This window comes from Myxocyprinus asiaticus, chromosome 17, assembly GCF_019703515.2.
Source record: "Myxocyprinus asiaticus isolate MX2 ecotype Aquarium Trade chromosome 17, UBuf_Myxa_2, whole genome shotgun sequence".
NCBI lineage: Eukaryota > Metazoa > Chordata > Actinopteri > Cypriniformes > Catostomidae > Myxocyprinus > Myxocyprinus asiaticus.
The window spans coordinates 4,373,969-4,393,779 of NC_059360.1; the positions used below are offsets into that span (position 1 = coordinate 4,373,969).

The 19,811-nt window shown below is 36.7% G+C and overlaps 1 protein-coding gene across 1 annotated transcript in view; it reads right to left on the bottom strand.

The window, feature by feature from the left end:
- The window catches only part of eipr1 (EARP complex and GARP complex interacting protein 1), a 68,647-nt gene that overhangs the window by 40,712 nt on the left and 8,124 nt on the right, over window positions 1-19,811 (bottom strand). Inside the window, exon 4 of the mRNA XM_051723249.1 lies at window positions 8,769-8,925. Coding sequence (XP_051579209.1) covers window positions 8,769-8,925 — 157 coding nt within the window. The remainder of the gene's footprint in view (window positions 1-8,768; window positions 8,926-19,811) is intronic.

Here is a 19,811-nt window from a genome sequence, read left to right on the forward strand (position 1 = left end):
AAATGAAAAAGAAATCAAGAAAGTAATAATATGTTTTTTTAGGGCTGTCAATCGATTAAAAATTTGAATCAAATTAATTACATGGCATGTAATTAATCAAATTAATCGAATTAATTGCAAGAATCGGATACATAAATATTACCTGAGAAAGCCCCTCAAATAATAAAAAAATCTATATATAATGATTAAATAATTATAAATAGCTATATTTAAATAATTAAAATAATAAAATATAAAGATAAAAAAATAATAATACAGATAATTAAAATGAATTACATTATTTTGGCACAGAAATGAAGCATTAAAAAAAGAGGCTTTAGAATACAATATATTGTTTGTTTGCATATTATTGAACATAAGCCTATCATTGGCCTACAGTTCATAGCAATCCATTTTGCAACTGAATTTGTCAATCAGTCTGAGATTTATTATAAGGGCTTGTTTAAGGTTTTGTCGTGTCATAAACGTACTGTTTTTAGGTGGCTGTGTCAAGTTAAACGAAGTTTGAAACTTAGAAAAACACGTCTTGAGATACCTGCATTTGGATTTGCGCTCTATCAAGTGTTTGAACTCTCATCTTGTGTTGTCTGCCCTGGTAAGTGTGGTCTGTTCTGTCATCATAAGCTGTGCGTTGCCTATACAGCTGGAGTTTCGCTTAATGCCCCCTGGAGAAAACAGATGGTACTACAAGCTTAAATTGCCCAGATATAAGGAATATTCCTTATTACGGTCCGGGGACATGATTAATTGTGTAAAAAAGAAAATGTACACGTTATTTTTAATCACACCAAATGAACTTGTTTAATCAACAGCCCTACCATTAAAAAGGGCTCCATATCTTAGTAAAGAGGTCAGAGCCCATATTCACAAAAATTAAGGCTAAAAGTAGCTCCTAACTCAGAAATTAAGGCGCAACTTGTAAAATTGATGGCCGTGTCACTCCTAATTTTAGGACATCTAAGAGTAATTCATGGAGCATTTTAATGCTAAAAGCAGCTCCTAAAGCCACAACAACTTAGAAGCTGTCCTGAGGACTCATAAATCCCTAAGAGTTAATCACAAATGATCCAAAGCATGTCTACTGTCGTCAATCCACATCGCAGTTGGGTCACAATTGAGAACCGTATTAGAGTATTGTAATGACAATGACCTTTTAAATATCACGAGGGTTTTTCATTATTGTAAACTTAGTTAGGGATGCAATTACCTCTCCCATAAATCGAAACAACCCAATTACACCGGAGATAAAGGTTTTTTTGGGCAATTATATCAACAGAACCTAGCCAACTATTTGGGGTGAAGTATCATGAAGTTCATGTAGCCAATGTGGGATAAATCTATATTCATTTGGACAAAACAGGCTATATCGAATCATACACATTTGCTGTGAATGACTACAATTATACAGAACAAATTAACCACTTACCTGTTGCAGATGTTTGTTGCTTAAAGTCTGCGGTATCTGCTCTTGACTGAGACTGAAGAGAGTACCACAATATGAGAGTTTCTCACACTCTTCGATATTTCGCAAAATCAAAAGAAATGTCACATTGATGTGAAAACACATTTGTTCCCATGCTTTCTTTTTCGTTTTAACAGTGATGCTGCCTCAAAATTTCCCTTTAATTTTGTGTTTCGATATAAGCAAGAAGCAACAACCTTCCTTTGTCTTTTCTTCAGTGCAGGTTCTATATTGTCCATAGCTATTTTATGCTTGTAGTCTTTTTAAAAGCTGGTTTATAAATAAATCAATTTACTAATGGTCACTTCCCACTGTCTGTCTATAATGAATTTGTAGAAAAATATTGGATCCCTGTCTACCAATCACTTTGTGCGAAGAAAGTGCGTGCATAGAATATGCGTCATCCATAGCAACATGGCCAACTACGCTTTACCTTAAAATTTCCTTAGAAAAACACGCTATTAGCTGTTTTGTGAATAGGTTTTAGGCGAAAACTCTTAGCTAGGAACTCTCTGGAGAACTGCAAGTGATAAGATAAACATCTTTATGAATACCAGTCCATACTTCTGTCTCATCCCAAATTTGATATTTTCCAGCTTGAGGGCAAACAGTACATCTAAAACTAAATTGACAATAGAATGGTGAAGATGTTAACATTCAAATTATGACAATTAGTTCATTGGCCAAAAGAGTGGAGAGTGCTATATTGTTAATCTGTAAAGTGGTACATTTTGTGTTTTCTGGGAAGAACACCAAATAAAGTTGATATTGGGTTGGGGTCTATTACTGCAGCAAAAAAAAATATTCCCCCAGAACCTTAATAATTTAGGACAAGAACCAATGAATGAAACAAAGAGGCTGGTTCAACAGCAAAGTGTGGACAAGTAGGGTCAAGATCTGGAAATATTTAGCTGAGTTAACCTTTAGTCTAGAGGAAAGGGCAAGATCCACTACTGTATAAGGCTTTGCCTAGAATTAACTTTCCAAAATATAGTCAAAAGTATCATTGTCCAATGTTGTATTTAATTCACTCTATCTTTGTTATTTCTTGTACTCTTATGATCAACTTTCAACATTAAACAGTAACACTGCTATTTTTGTTGGCTCCATAAGATTAATTGCATGTTGTATTTATCCTCATTTGTAAGCTGCTTTGGATGAAATGTCTCCATATATAAATGGAGATGCAGAGGTGGGTAGTAATGTGCTACATTTACTCCGTTACATTTACTTGAACTTTTTGGAAATAAATTTACTTTTAGAGTAGGTTTAAAAGTGGGTACTTTTTACTCTCACTCAAGTACATTTCTAATGAAATATTTTTACTTATACTTCTTTACAATGGTGGTGTTCCTGTCGTTACATTACTGGGTTTAATTTTAATGAATGTGTAATTTATTGAGAGATTATTGAATGGGAATTTTACGAGAGGGGAAGTCCACAAAGAGGCGCGCGCTGGCCGCTGTCACAGACTGTCACTCAATCACTGCTGAAGCATCAAGCTCTTCAAAGTGAAACACTTTCTTCGCTCCGCACAGTGAAAAAAAAAGAATATTTTCGTCATGCAATGCCTTCATTTAACACAAAGACAAGCTGATATTTCAAGATTAAAATCACATCTCCAATTTAAGGCAGCATGATGAGTTAAGTTTTGGCTCTAATCCAAATGCGGGCTTTTCTGTGTAATGAGATGGTCATTTTCAGGGAGATGTAACTGGGAAGGGTACATTTTTAAATCAGTGCAGCAATATATCAGTGCGCTTTGTCCCACGTCCTGCATGTCATGAGCAGTATTTACGCATTTACCCCATGCCCTCGCGGGGGTACTAGAAACTATCGTAGCTACTTCAGGTGGATTAACTATAAATCCATGTAAACATCCAAGTTAAGTGTAAATCACTGCCAATCGCGTGATCAACAACTGGAGCGCGAACAGACAGCATTTCTGCGAGTGCACAGCGAGGTGCGCGGGGCGCGCGTGTGTGAGATGTGCGGGCGCGAGGCAATCATATGGTGAGAGTGGCTGTGTCCGCAATCGTTCACTCATTCACTATTTCCTATATAGTGAATGGCAGTTAGTGCACTATATCTCAGCAGTAAGTGAACGAAATGAGTGAATTCGTAAGCTGATGTATGCACCGAGTGTCGGAGCTCTGGGGCTGTCGCAGAAACAATGTCACATATGAAATTTTAAAATACTTGGGCCTTAATTGTTATTCTTATTAAATAATATATTAATACAATTAATCTTCATTCTGTTTGTCATTTTTAATATATACTGTGTGTTAATAAAAAGAGTAAACACATTTTATCAAATAAAGAGTACATTTTAAAAATGTATCTGTATGTTTTGCCTCTCTATATGTTATGTTATTTTAATCAAGTAATGATTTGTCAAAAAGTAATTTACTACATTCAGCATGAAATAAAACATTGCAAGAGTGAAGGAAGCAGTAAACTCCCAGCTGGTACATCTTCCCCATGGTGAATTGTGGAAAATTAAACGTTGTCGAGTTTACATCAAATGTACAATCGAAATTAGAGTGCATTGTCGGTAATAATAAGTGAACAAAAGTAAGGAACGAGTGGCTCACTCAGAATTCAGACACTCCTACAAAATGGCAGACACCCGAAATAGTGCACTATATAGTGGATAGGGGGTGGTTTCAGACACAGCGGGGTTGATGCCCTGTGCACTAGGCTGCGTATATGCATTTAGAGAGTGGCAGTATTGCTGTACAGAACTAATGATCTAAATACTTACGACACTGAAAACTGTAACTACACTGAAATAAGAATCAATGCAGGACTTTAAAAGCTATGAAATTGCGAAAGAAGGCATTATTAAAGCATGATCTTGCTTTGGTTTATATTTCAGCATTATATATAATGTCCTTGTGGGACATTTTCACGTTTTCACTGTAATAATTACTAGAAATGTTTCCAAACCTCTCTTACTGACAAATTCATCCAGATCTGACAAGAGCCCTTAAAGGGATAGTTCACCCAAAAATTACAATTCTCATTATTTACTCACCCTCACGCCACCCCAGATGTATATGACTTTCTTTCATCTACTGAACTCAAATGAAGATTTTTAGAAGAATTTCTCAGCTTTGTAGGTCCATACAATGCAAATGAATGGGTGGCAACTTTTTAAAGCTAAACAAAATCACATAAGTCAGCATAAAAGTAATCCATAAGACTCCAGTGGTTAAAGCGGTATCTTCTGAAGCGATGTGATAGGTGTGGATGAGAAACAGAAAACAGATCACTTTCACATTCTTCTTCTTGTGTTTTTGGCGATTCACATTCTTCTCTGCATATCACCCCCTGCTGTCTAGCAAAAAATGACAAATATTGATCTGTTTCTCACCCACACCTATCATATAACTTCTGGAGACAGCAACTTTTATGCTGCTGTTGTGTGCTTTTTGGAGCATCCACATTTTGGCCTACAGAGCTAAAATATTCTTTTAAAAATCTTAATTTGCGTTCTGCAGAAGAAAGGAAGTCATACACATCTGGGATGGCATGAGGGTGAGTAAATGATGAGAGAATTTTCATTTTTGGGTAAACTCTCTCTTTAAAGTGATAGCTCAGCCATAATTTAATATTCTGTCATAATTTCCCTACCCTCATGTTGTTCCAAACCAGTGTGATGCTTTGCATTATGTGGAACACAAAAGATGTTAGACAGAATGTTAGGGACTGACAGTCTCAGTCACCATTCACTTTCAAAATATGGAGAAAAAAAAAAATTCACTGAAAGTAAATAGTGACCCAGGCAAACATTCTGTCAAATATCTCCTTATTGTGTTGCATGGAAGAAAGAAAGTCATACGGGTTTGGAACAACATGATGGTGAATGATAACAGAATCTCCATTAATAATAATAATAATAATTCTGTAATACATGTTAAATGTGTATTATGTAATGGAATATAGGGGAGTAAACGTCTATTATGTCATTTGTGAAAGTAACGAGTTACTCACTACTTGAGTACTCTTTTAATTGGATACTTTCTCACTCAAGTAATTATTTATGTTGGTACTTCTACTTGAGTAATTTTTTTTTCTTTTTTTTTTTTTTTAAAGTAATTGTACTTGAGTACAGTTTTTGGCTACTCTACCCACCTCTGTGGAGATGACATTTAAAATTTTAATGTTGAATATATAAAACTAACCAGAAAGAAATGTATTTTGATGCTAGGGTAACTGGTAAATGTTTTAAGTTCGATCTGAAGGGAGGAAGGCTAGGTGAGGAAGATGAGGTTAGTCAGAAAGGAGCAGGGAGCTCATGTGTAGCAAATGTCCACAATGTAAGAGGTGTGTGAGCATTGACTGGCCACTGAATAGCACAGAGATTACTCCATCATTACTGAAAGTATTGACTGGCCTACATAACACAGTTTGCTTTCGGTTCTTCTCAGGCTCCAATTGATCTAGCAGCGGTGGCTCTGATAACCCATCACACAGCCATTAGACTGTCTCACACTGCCATCACTACACACTCAGCACGTCCCCTGCACAAATTCTCATTGTTAGATTCTTTGTTGCATGCAGAGTCTCTTTCTGTAGATTTTGCTTTGATATTTTGTCTGTTCTCTTCAGGCGGAATGTTCTTCTTAAATGGAATGTCTTCAAATCAGCAGTATCTGTACTTGTGAGAGATTTGGCATTGTGCCATTAGTTGAATTCTAAGGTGTTGATTAATTTTCTAACTGCGTGGCTATAAACTAGTTCCAGGTATTACCATTCCATATCACTTCGCTGAATTGTTTCAGTTATTTTAAAGAGTCTGTTAAAATTGTTAAAATACTACTGAAAAGCTATTGTATATTTTAAAATAGCAATGGTACGACCTTGTTACTGAGAAATGTAATAAAACCAATAGTTTCCTACAAATGATGCTACTAACCAACACTGCTAGGGGTGTGCATTTATTTTCAACAATTCAACATCCGCCAGCAGCATATCACCCTGCAGCTCTTGACTCGTTTCCTAATGAAGATAAGCAGGGTTGAGCCTGGTCAGCACCTGGATAGAAGACCTCCAGGGAAAACTATGGCTGCGGCTGGAAGAGGTGTTAGTGATGCAAGAAGGGGGTGCTCCCCGGCAGTCTGTATGAGTCTTACCGTAATGCCCCAGTTTAGTGATGGGACACAATACTGTAAAAAGACAGCATCTTTCAGATGACACTCTCTGTGGTCATTAAAAATTCCAGGGTGTTTCTTGAAAAGACTATAGGGGTGTAAGTCCGGCATCCTGACTAGCTTTGTCCATTGGCTTCGTTCCATCAAGGCTTCCTTATAACCGCTTATCAACTGACTACATCACATATAGCTGATGTGTGGTGGATGCTTCACACTGGTTGTGGTTGAGGAGATTCCCCCACAATATTGTATGTAAAGTGCTTTGAGTGGAAGTAGAAAAGCGCTACATAAATGTAAGGAATTATTAATTATTCTACTGTTGAGTTCAGCGAAAGCAACCTGAAAGAGGTTGAGGAAGCAAGAAGAGTCATTCATCATAAGCTGCCAATATCACAAGAACTGACACATTTTGAGACTCCATCACACATAAAGATACAGAAAGACCCCCTGAACCCATACAGCCTACACATATACATACACTAACTTAGCACTTTATTAGGAACACTATGGTCCTATAAAAACTCAGATGTGGTCTTCTGCTGTTGTAGCCCATCCGCTTCGTTGTTCGACATGTTGTGCATTCTAAAATGCTATTCTTCACACCACACTTGTACAGAGCGGTTATCTGAGTTACCGTAGACTTTGTCAGTTCAAACCAGTCTGGCCATTCTCTGTTGACCTCTCTCATCAACAAGGTGTTGCCTCAGAACTGCCGCTCACTGGATGTTTTTTGTTTTTCTGGCACAATTCTGAGTAAATTCAAGAGACTGTTGTGCGTGAAAGTCCCAGGAGATCAGCAGTTACAGAAATACTCAAACCAGCCCATCTGGCACCAACAATCATGCCTCGGTCCAAATCACTGAGATCAAATTTTTTACCCATTCTGATGGTTGATGTGAACATTAACTGAAGTTCCTGACCAGTATCAGCGTGATATTATGCACTGCACTGCTGCCACACGATTGGCTCATTAGATAATTGCATGGATGATTGTTGGTGCCAGACAGGCTGGTTTGAGTATTTCTGTAACTTCTGATCTCCTGGGATTTTCACACACAACAGTCTCTAGAATTTAATCAGAATGGTGACAAAACAAAAAACATCCAGTGAGCAGCAGTTCTGCGGACGGAAATGTCTTGTTGATGAGAGAGGTCAACAGAGAATGGCCAGACTGATTCGTACTGACAAAGTCTACGGTAACTCAGATAACCACTCTGTACAATTGTGGTGAGAAGATTATCATCTCAGAATGCTATTCTGAGATGCGGGTTGGCGGTTTTGGCAGCATGAGGGGGACCTACAGGTGGCAGGTGGTTTTAATGTTGTGGTTGATCGGTGTATACTGCATTCTAAAGCCACTTTTTGTATTGTCTTTTTTAATGCTTTACTTGTGTGCCAAACTAATGTAATGCATTTTAATGGTCTGTATTAATATTTTTTTATAATATATATATTTATTTAAATTTAAATATAAATGTGTATAATTATTTAATCATTATATTTTGAATAATTGTTATTTAACGGGCTAAGCAAATATTTATGTATGTGATTAATTGCAATTAATTTGATGAATTAATTGGCATACTATGCAATTGACAGCCCTAGTTATAATCTTCTTTATTTAAGCTGTGTTATTGCATGACCTAAATGTGAGTCTATTCAATTAAGATTATTAAGTAGAAACAACAACATTTAAAAAGTAAATCTGAGTTGTCGACTTGCATCTATTTACCTTAACTTAAATAGTTAAGTTCATTCTTTATGATTACCAAGTTAAGTGAACTTAATTACATAAGTTTGAATCAATTGATAGAAAGGAGTTTACTCAATCAGTTGAGTTATTATTAACTTATTAGGGTTTTCATTCCAAAAATTCAAAACACAACCTTGTTTCCCTTTTATTCTCTATTGTAAATTATGGTGCATGAAAGAAAGCTTTCGAGACAAAAGAAACAGGCAGTGGGTGAAATCTAAAACCAAACAGACGGGTGGATGAAACACACAGCAAATAGGTTTCTGTAACATCTAGAAAAGAACAGAACAATAGACAGAAAGGAGGTAGAGTCAGAAAGCTGGTAGAGAGACAAAGCGAGTAAGAGAGGAAGGCAGACGGCAAAGCTGCAGGGTAAAATCGATAGCTTGCACCGTACCAGGCCACGCTGCTGTTGGCCGTGTTGTCAAGGTGACAGAGAAGCTCCAAGGTCTGTGGGTTGTTTGATGAATCGTCGGGGGACTCATGGCTGCCTGATTCCCATTCCGGGGGCATCCTCCACACCGTCGCACATGTGAGCACCCGACTCTCAGACGCTGCCCCACAGAAAACACACACACAGTCAGAATCTCACATAAGTGTGCACACACACACACTGAAGACACACTTAAAGGGATAGTTTACCTAAAAATGATAACTCTGCCACCATTTAATCACCTTCATGTTGTTCCAAAGCTGTATGACTTTTTTTTTTTCAATGGATCACAGAAAAAGCTAAATGTTAGTCATCATTCACTTTCATTACATCTTTTTTTCCATAAAATGAAGGTGAATGGTTACTGAAGCTTACATTCTGCCTAACATCTTCTTTTGTTTTCCACAGAAGAAAGAAATTACAGTTTGAAACAACATGAGAATGAGTAGATAACGATACAATTTTCATTTTTAGGTGAACTATCCCTTTAAAAACACAAGAATGGATGAAGCTCATTTGCAATCTGAAGTAAACTACATGCAGACATACAGAGTGTGTTTGGATGACCAACTGTGTCAATGATATGACTCAATATGATCCCATTGTTTAAGGAGTAATGTATAAAATGTGTATTATTGGGAATTACAGTACAGGGGTGTGCAGCTTCAGTCTCTAGTAGATTATACTGCCCCTAGTGGCCACATCACTCATAACACTTTACAATTTAAACACTCATGTTTATAAGTGCATTAGCGTGAATCTCTCAAGAAACATCCAGGATTTATTTCACAACAAAATCAAAAGAAAAAATAAGAAATCACATTTTGCATAAAGACAATTTTTAGGACCATTACTTTTTCCCATTGTGACATTTATAGACAATTAAGCACACAATTACATACCCCTAATTATAATAATGTGGGGGAAAAAAAACATAATTATTGTAATATAGTCAAGAAAATCATCTGTCTGAAGTTGTTTTTTATATTTAATTCAGCATAAAATACATCCAGAACAAAAATTAATACCATTATGTACAATAACATCAGTAATTATGTCCGTCCATCTTCAATAGCCACTTGTCTATGCAGGGTCGAAGTAGTGCTGGAGCCTATTCCAGCTGTCTCAGGCCGAAGGAAGGGAAACACCCTGGACAGTTGGCCAGTCCATCACAGGGCAACACACACAGACATACACATTCACACTCTCACTCACACCTACGAGCAATTTGGTATTTAACAATATATATATTTTTCTTAATTACAGTAAAGAGAATGAGAATTCTTTTGTACTTTAGTAATGAGAATACCTTTTTTTTTTAAAGCTTTGAACTTAGAAGCTCCAAAAAGCACATAAACGAGGCATAAACGTAATCCATAAACCTCCAGTGGTTTAATCAATGTCATCTGAAGTGATCCAATCGGTTTTGGGTGAGAACAGACCAAAATATAACTCCTTTTTCACTACATATCTTGACAGCAGTCTTCTTTGCGATCATGATTTCAAGCTCGATTACACTTCCTAGGACCATCTAGCTCTCTGCGCATACATCAAGCACTAGGAAGTGTAATCGAGCTTAAAATTATGATCTTGCCTAGAGACTGCAATGGCAAGATGTACACTGAAAAAGGAGTTATATTTTGGACTGTTCTCACCCAAAACAAACTGGATCACTTCAGAAGACCATTAACAGATTAAACCATTGGAGTGTAATAAATTACTTTATGCTGCCTTTATGTGCTTTATGGAGCTTCAAAGTTTTGGTCACTATTCACTTGCATTGCAAAGAAAGAAAGAAAGTCATACACATCTGGGATGGCATGAGGGTGAGTAAGTGATGGGAGTATTTTCATTTTTGGGTGAACTATTCCTTTAAGGCTGCTGTACCATTTTTGGTTTAGTTGAGTTGAAGCGTATGGCAGTATCAGCATAAGAGCTGTCCTCAGATCAGATATCTCAGTGTTCAGTGTGGCAGGAGGCGGCGAGCGGGCGGAGGGGTAGACTTTGCACTGCTCAGCTACTCCATTAGCTTGAATGTCACGGTAATTACATTCCTCTTTTGAACTCCACTGTGACATCTTGCACATTGGCCTCATCATAATGAAGATGGAAGAAGAATGTAATTTAAAAAAAAAAAGCTATATCCCAGTTTTCACTCAGAAAAGAAATGCTCGTTACGATCTGAACTGTAACTATCCGGCCGGGGGCCATGGATGCCAGTCATATAAACACAATTCTTAATTAAATTTATAACTTTCAATTGTTTCTACATGTTTCTGTAAGTTTTTTAATTGCCTCGAGCCGTGAGCACTAGAATGTGTCATATCCAGTATTACATTAACAGCTATTTGTGTGAATGTGAGAGTGGACTCAACATATATAACCACATTTAAAGTATATAGTCAACTATTGTATAAGATGTATACAGGGGTTAAATTGGCATTTTAAAGGTGGGGGAACACAAAAATCATGTGGTGATTCTAGGCGAGATATGACACTTTTGATCCAACTGGCTGCAGATAGGGCTGAGCGATATGGCTTCAAAAATTATATCTTGATATTTTTTTAGCCTACTGACGATATTCGATATATCTCAATAATTATGTATTTGCTCTGAAATGGCACAAAAGTTAATTTATTTTTAATCAGATGAACCACAATTCCATGAAAACAGCCGTAGCCAAGTAGATTCAATATTTTAAAGGCATTAAATAAAAATCTATTTAACAATTAAAAAAAAGCATGTTTCCCTACAGATTTGCACCGAATGAACACAAGGGAGAATGAGATATAATAATTTTCACTGATATGCACTTTTATGTTTAGATTTTATATACAATGATACATAGTAGCTTAAAAAAAAAAGCATTATTTACCTTCAATTATTTTTACTAAAACTTTTTTGTAAATGAACAAGGTGTGAAAATCCGGTTGAATACTGCATGATATTTAAATTATTATCAAATTATTACTGTGGGACCCAGTCAAGTTTATTATTATAATACTGAGTTATCATTATTATTTTGAGGATTAGATTTGTTATTTAAAAGTAATGTATTTCTTTCCTATTTACTTTGCCTGGAGCTTTTATTTTGACACTTCACATGGAGCTTTTATTTTGACACGAAAGTGCTGTGTGTAGTTTACAATGCTCCACATCTAGTGAAGCGCTGTTGTCCACTCTTTTTCTGTTACAATATGCCGCCTTTGTAGATTTGTATAATAATTTGTAGCGGTTACTAAAGTTTGGAACTGCGCGAATGCTTGAACATTCAGTACTTTATTTCTTTCACAATGCATGTGATCTGCTCTATAAGCGGTAAAAACACATGAGTCCCACACGTGCACAGAACAGCCCATCACCCATTCTGAAGTGCACATAGATCTGTCTTTTATCGCAGCCTTTTGCAGTTTTATAATCACATATCACCATATTGCCATGTTGGTGTTATTTTGATAAATTTTGCTGTCCTGAAGGATAGTGAAATTAGTCTACTGATGTGCTTTTTAAATAAAAAGCACATTAAAATCATCGCGATATTCACAATATTGCTTAGTTTTGTATCGTCAATTACAGTATATCGTGAGTAATCGATATATCGTCCAGCCCTAGTACCAGATTTAAAACCCCTCATATACAGCTTTTTAAAGAACCAAGCAAAATTGTAACAATCGTGGACATCGGAAAGCACAAAGCAATATGCGGGGTGCGCTGTCTCGTACTGCTCGAGAGGCCACCTCTACAAGGGTCTGCAACTGACTAGAGCAAAATATACTTAATGTAAGGAACTTTTATGTAACTTTTAATGTAAGGAAGCTTTTTTGACTGAGTACACTCACTAAATGGAGACGAATATGAGAAATAGATCAACAGAAACTGGACTCGTAGACCGGAGCTTGCAAAAAATGAAATGGATTGACAAACAAACTGCCATTTTTTCCTGTTCCAGCCCAATTTAACCCCTGGATCTATATTGAAATAAAATTATAAAAAAAACATAAAAGTATGTAACACTTGTGTTCCCCACTAGACTAAAGATTTGTTCAAAACCTATAGTTTTTTCTGAATTCAATATCAACAGTTTCTTTAAATTTTTTGAAATGAAATTGTATCAAATGAAAATATAACCTTTAATTTTCAACATAATATTGTATTATTTTTATCAAATGAAGTGATTTTATACAGAACCTCACAGCCCAATCCAAAATACAACATCTGAGTTAGTTTTGTCAAATAAAGTGCTGCATAACAGAGCATCACAGATGCTTAAATATAATACAATTACTACTGATTTATTATTAATATTACTTAGTATTATTATTTAGTAAATATTAAATAACTATACGGTAGTGCTATATTTCGGTCATACTTTTTTCCATTTAAATGGAGCTTTTATTTTGGAGTGAAACTTTTATTTTGGAGTAAAGCCCTTTCCATTTCTGCATTTTTGACGGCAGCTTCTCATCTCCGGAAAAGTTGGTCGCTGCGTGACCCAATGTGATTATTAAACCGCAATAGGCTGTTATTTAATTAAATAAATATGTAGTCTGTATGTGCCTCATGCTACACTGTGAATTAGCGCTCTGCTCGCTGTCATCTTCTACAAACAAAGGGTGCAATGATGCTTTTTTCTGTGTATGAGCCAAGGAGCTCTAAAAAGTATGAGCACTTCATGTTGGCACAAAACCAGCTCCACACATTAACTTTTAAGCATGCTGCACATGCAAACTATATATGTATCTAATTAAATCACAGCCTTTGCAGTTTAATAATCACACTAGGACCTAATGTGATTTTAATTTGTGTGCTGAATGTTTATGGAATGACATTCATACGTCAGATGGAATCAGAGCATTTTTATGAGCAGAAGTACAAATACATGAGCGCGATACCGAAACTGATTTTAATACCAGTATCGGATATCCCTACTATACAACAATTTTAGGCATCAAAGGCATACTCCTGATGTGAAGGCTTTTCCAAATATTAAGTAGTACAATTATACCGACTTATATGATACCTCATTTTGGCTAAATACTAAGGCAGCATCACTTGAAACTAGGGCTGGGCGATAAAACGATATCGATATTTATAGAATTTTCTTTCTTCGATATCTATGATAACCTTTTAAGTAATTCTCTATATTTAGCCTGTTCTACATCTAGACGTCGGGCCAGGTAAGTGTCGCTAAATACGCAAGCAGTTCGGCAAACGAATACACACAACTAGCTAACTGTATCACAGTCATGAAATCAGCTGGTTAGTTAGTGTAATGCCTGTTATAGCAGGCAGTTGGTAATGAGGCCAGATAAGGCTCTTTAGCCACTAGCTAGCAGCTAGCTATCCGGCTAATATGACATCACTGTGTACCAAACAAGACAGCACTTACAATGCAATACAGCTATCTACCGAACACAACAACAACTCCGACATCAACACCATTGCTGTTTGGTTATGTACTATTTAGTTAAAAAAACTATTCATGATCCAAAGCGCTGTCACAGCCAAGAAAGTGTTCTTCTTCTTCTGTGGATTTTCTGGCAGGTTGCAAACCAACTATTTAGGTGCATACCAACACCTCCTGTGCTGGAGTGTGAAAAAACTTCAGTCTAGGTATAAAAAGAAGGTTTCTTATATCCTGTTCTTAAGACCACTGTTTCTAATGAATTTCATTATTGCATTTATAATTTTACCATTAACTTGTATTTAATACAGTATGTTGGTAAATGTGAATTCATCACATCTTGTAACCTGCAGTTCTCTAGGGAGTTCAGTCCTTTCCTGTTCGTATCTGTCATAGTAACAACACATAGTAACAACACATGTTCAACGGATTCCTTTTCCTGACATAATTCACATAATCCTGTGTGGTGTTTTCCTATGAGGTGAAGTGTAGCATTAAGTTTTGTATGACTCATCCTTAAGTGTGTTAAAATGAACTGTTCTTCTCTACTGAGGTTTTGTATGACTTTATTTGTCTTATACTGTGTTGGATATTATAAAATTGTCTGCCTGTCTTTCAACCATCCCAATACTTCTGCCATTTATTGTTACACGCATCCAAAATCATGCTTTTTCTTCTGTCTTAGTGTGACTGTTATAGTTGGATTATCCAGTTTAAGTGACTCTTTAACCATTTTATCTGTTTTTTCATTTCCAGACACAAACATGTGCTGGTTTCCAAACAAAATGAACTATAGTTCCCACTTATCTTAGTCTATACAGTATTACTATTATTTCTGTAAAAATATCACAACGGCATGTTTGAAATGTTTGAAAGCTGAGAAATGATGCCACTGAATCTGAACAAATCACAACTTTATTTGGCATCACTTCCTCCACCTAAGTGAACACTGATGTCCCATCTGTTAATCTCCCATCATTTCCCATTTAAAACTCTGGAATATAAAGTGGTGCTGCTGTTCGACCTGTCTCTGGGCTTCTTGAGCCATCTATACACTGGGAGAAATGCGTAATGGGCAGATTTAATATATTCTAATGTGTAACTCTTAATATAATTTCCAATCTCCCCTTTTTAGATACTGTCATGTATTTGTGAATCAATTTCAAGTTGACTGAAGAACCAAGGAGGTATTGCGGATATTGTAACTGTTGAGGATATTGTAAAATGTTTTGTTACATTCTTACAGCCCATTCCTTTGCTTTCCATGCAAATCCTGTTCCCAGTAGGTTTGTTGTTTCCCAACTGTCTTCTATTACAGATCTTGCAGGATGATCTATTTTATGACCCTGTAAATTGACCCATTAAGCCATAGATCATTTCTGCCATCTTATATTCTGTGGTGTCTCTCCCAGCTCCACCTGCATTGCTGCAATTGGTGTTGTTTTAACGGCACCCATAATACATCTCAATGCCTGGGCCTGAATAACATCTAGTCTCTGAAAGGAATGTTCCGGGTTCAGCACAAGTTAAGCTCAATCGACAGCGTTTGTGGCATAATGTTGATTACCACAAAAATTTATTTTGACTCATCCCTCCTTTTCAACAAAAAAAGCAAAAATCGAGGTTACAGTGAGGCACTTACAATGGAAATGAACATGGCCAATTTTTGGAGGGTTTAAACAGAAACGTGAAGCTTATAATTTTATAAAAGTACTTATATTAATTCTTCAGTTAAAACTTGTGTATTATTTGAGCTGTAAAGTTGTTTAAATTGTAATTTTTACAGTCATTTAAGGGGTTTAATATTTGTTGACATTACATCGTCATGGCAACGAAGTTGAAAATTGGCTATAACTTTACACAGAAAGGGTTTGTAAGTGATTTTATCACACTAAAATTATGTTTACATGCATATTCTTTATTTGTTATGGCTATACTTTTGAAACAGTGAGTATTTTAACATTAAAAAATTTGCCTCATTTCACTTCCATTGTAAGTGCCTCACTGTAACCTCGATTTGTGCTTTATTTTAAAGAAAAGCAAGAATGAGTCAAAATAAATTTTTGTGGTAATCAACATTATGCCACAAATACTGTCGATTGAGCTTAACTTGTATTAAACCCGGAACATTCCTTTAAGCATAGTGAGAGATGCAGATCCATATAATTTGCATCCATAGTCTATAACAGACCGAAGGAGAGCACAATATATGCCCATCACTGATTGTTTGTCATATAGAAATACAGAATTTGAATCCCCATTCCAGTGACCAATGTTCAACAGCCTCTATTGATTCCTGGACTTTGTGAACAGTGTTTCTTACATTTCTTCCCCTTTTCCACATTACTTCATCATCTGCGTATAATGCTGTACTGATTCCTGAATTTATTCCTTCAAATATTTAATTGATCATAATGTTAAATAATACAGGACTGATGGCACTCCCCTGAGGTGTTCCATACACTTGGATTGAGTGCCCAAACAAAAAACTGTAAACCCAGTTATATAGTCTTCCCCCAATCCCAATCTTTTTCAACTTTAAAAGTAGCCCTTCTTTCCACATCATATCATAGGCCTTTTCAGTATCGAAGTATACTGCCACCAGCATCTCTTTCATTGCTAAAGCCTTCTTTACATCCGTCTCCAGGCTTATAAGTGCATCCGAAGTAGACCGTCCAGGGCGAAACCCATACTGATACGATGCTGTTAAGCCTTTGCTCTCCAAGACGATTTACTATAATTTTTCCATCAGTTTGCAAAGGTTAGAGGTGAGTGCAATCTGTCTATAATTCCCTGCTACTGCAGGCTCTTTCCCTGGTTTGGCAATAGGAATTATAACAGCTTGATTCCAAGTCCTGGGCAATTGTCCTTCTACCCACACTTTATTAAAAAGATCCAATAATGTTTTAAGCATCACTTCATCCACATGTTTGAGCATAATATAACAAATTCTGTCTTTTCCAGGGGCAGTATGCCTAACCCGCATTAATACTCTAATTCCCACATTTCAAAAGTGCCATCCAAATCTGTCTGACCACTAGGTTTTTGATGATATACAGTATGTCTTGATGTTGTTCTATAATTTCCTTTCTCCTCCTCTTATTTTCTTGATCTAAATTATTTGTACAATGTGCCTTTTGAAAGGTGTAGACTAACAGTTCTTCTTTTTCCTCATCTGTTACCGCCATTCTCCCTTCTTCTTTTAATACTGGGATGGATCGGTAAACTCCAATCATCCTTTTTAAAGCACTTCTCCTAGCTGTGTCTCCTTTTCTATTGTAGAGCAAAATGTTTACCAATATTTCCTTTTAACTTGTTTAATAATCCTCCTATCCTCTTTTCCTTTGAAATATTAGTAGGGTTGTTGATACTAATGTTCTTTTTAACACCCTGAACGCCTCACTTCTGTTTTTAACAGCTTTAGAACATTCATCATTCCACCAACGAACTACCTTCATCCTACCCTTTCCCTTTGATTTAGGAATGGACTCTTCTGCTGCACTTTTTAGGAAGCCAAACAGCAAAGCTGCTGGAACCCTATTGTAATTGTACTGTGTAACAGTATAAGAACAGGCAAGGAGGAGGCGGGAACCGGGTGAACAGTAAACATAAACTTTAATTAAACTTTAAACCAACATAAACAAACATGCGGCGCGGCCGCGCGCGTCTCTCTCTCTCTCCAACCGGTGTCTCCGGACGCCCCTTTATCTCACTCTCCTGCTGATCAGCTGATTCAGCGTCGGCCGTGCTCCATCACGTCGTCCTCCTCGTCACATACTGATTTTCTTCTTATTTATTTTTTCTGCCCTAAAAGGGTCTTTTACTCATGCAATTAAATGAAAGTGAAGCTCTGCCAGCTTGTGATGCACGAATGGCTTGCACGCGCTGCACGAGTCTGTTGGGTATACTGCAGTCTCGTCACATTTTAACTTTTTGTTTAGACTCCCATTCAGCTCATGAAAACACACAGCGTGATCATGAGGAAGGATTACATCAAGATGTAGACTGGAATGCAGGTGTGGAATTTCATATGAATAAAATACTCTACTCCTCTCTCGCAATTGCTGGTGTGCCAGTGATTACACCTCCACGTGCCAATGCTGGCTCACGTGCCATAGGTTGCCAACCCCTGCCCTAGACTGAGGCAAGCTATTTCCCCCAACATCTCCATGATCAGCCTTAACTTGCTTCACAGCTTGTGCATATGATACATTACATTGTTTTATATTTTATTGCTTCCATTGCTTGTTTTTGGGCCTTACATCCTAGAAAGGCAGCACTGTGTGGCCCACCACAATTACAGCATTTGGGTTCAACCTCCTCTCCACATTGCCTGTACTCATGGTTTCCACCACATTTACAACACTTCCTTTTCCCTTTGCACACTGCCGCAACATGACCCAATCTTTGGCAATTAAAGCATCTTAATGCTGGTCGCACATATGGGAGTACTGTATAGCACCCACATCCAATTTTGATAAGTTCAGGTAAACTTTTGCAGTTAAATGTTATCATCACAGTAGTACTTGGATCTCTTTTACCATTTCTATTGGTTGAAAGATGCCTCACCTCTGTCACCATTTCATTCATTATTTGTGTTTTAGTACATCATCTGACAGACACATGGGCACTCCCATGATCACTCCTTTAAGATTATTAGATTCTCCCGGTATGTGACATTTTATAGCTACACCTCCTTACTCCTTCAACCTTAAAGAACCATCCTGTTTTTATCTGCACAGAAAATGAGGACATGATTGTTTGTCATTTACCTTGCTAATTTAATATTGCCAAGTGATTTTTTTTATTATTTTCGTCAGTCAATCATAGAAAATGTTACCATAACCTTGTATTCAACTTCCATTCGCCTTGTCTTGTTATTTCCTCCTGCTTCTGTTAAGTTGTCATCCGATACTCTATTTTTGTTTGTATGAAGTTTGTGTGATCTCAGACCATTCCTCACTATCTATGAGTAAAGACTTATATTCTCCATCCAAACTACCCACTTCCATCCTCTTCAGTCACAGCACAGTTGTCGCTAACCCGCCAAAACCGATGCTTCCCTCCTCTTTTCCTGTACGCGACTCCAAGACAGTGTTTCTTCTTCTTGTGATGTTTATTGGCAGTTGACAATCCAGCTTTTGGTGCATTAACACCACCTACTGAGCCGGAGTGTGGAGCGTCACAAGAAAGTCTTTCAGTGGAGTCAAACGTAAGCTGAAGATGATGAAATTTGCTACATTTAATCAAAAAGAGGTTACACACCTTATGTAGGATTAAATCCTAAACTGAGTATCCTTTAAAGGTAGATTACCCTCTGGAGTTTACTTGTAAACAAACAAGTTGTGTTTAATTTATTCTTGAGGTCTAACAAACACGTGGAATAAAGTTCCGCCCCCATCAATGGTATGAAATGTATATTGTGATAAATATCGATATCGAACGATATGAAAAAACAATATTGTTATAATGTTTTTGGCCACATTGCCCAGCCCTACTTGAAACTTTCGCAGATAAGAAAACAAGAAAATAAAGAAAATAAAGCTTACTTTAGAAGCATTAAGATTTTTGCATTTTAATATTATTTTCATGAAAATTATGC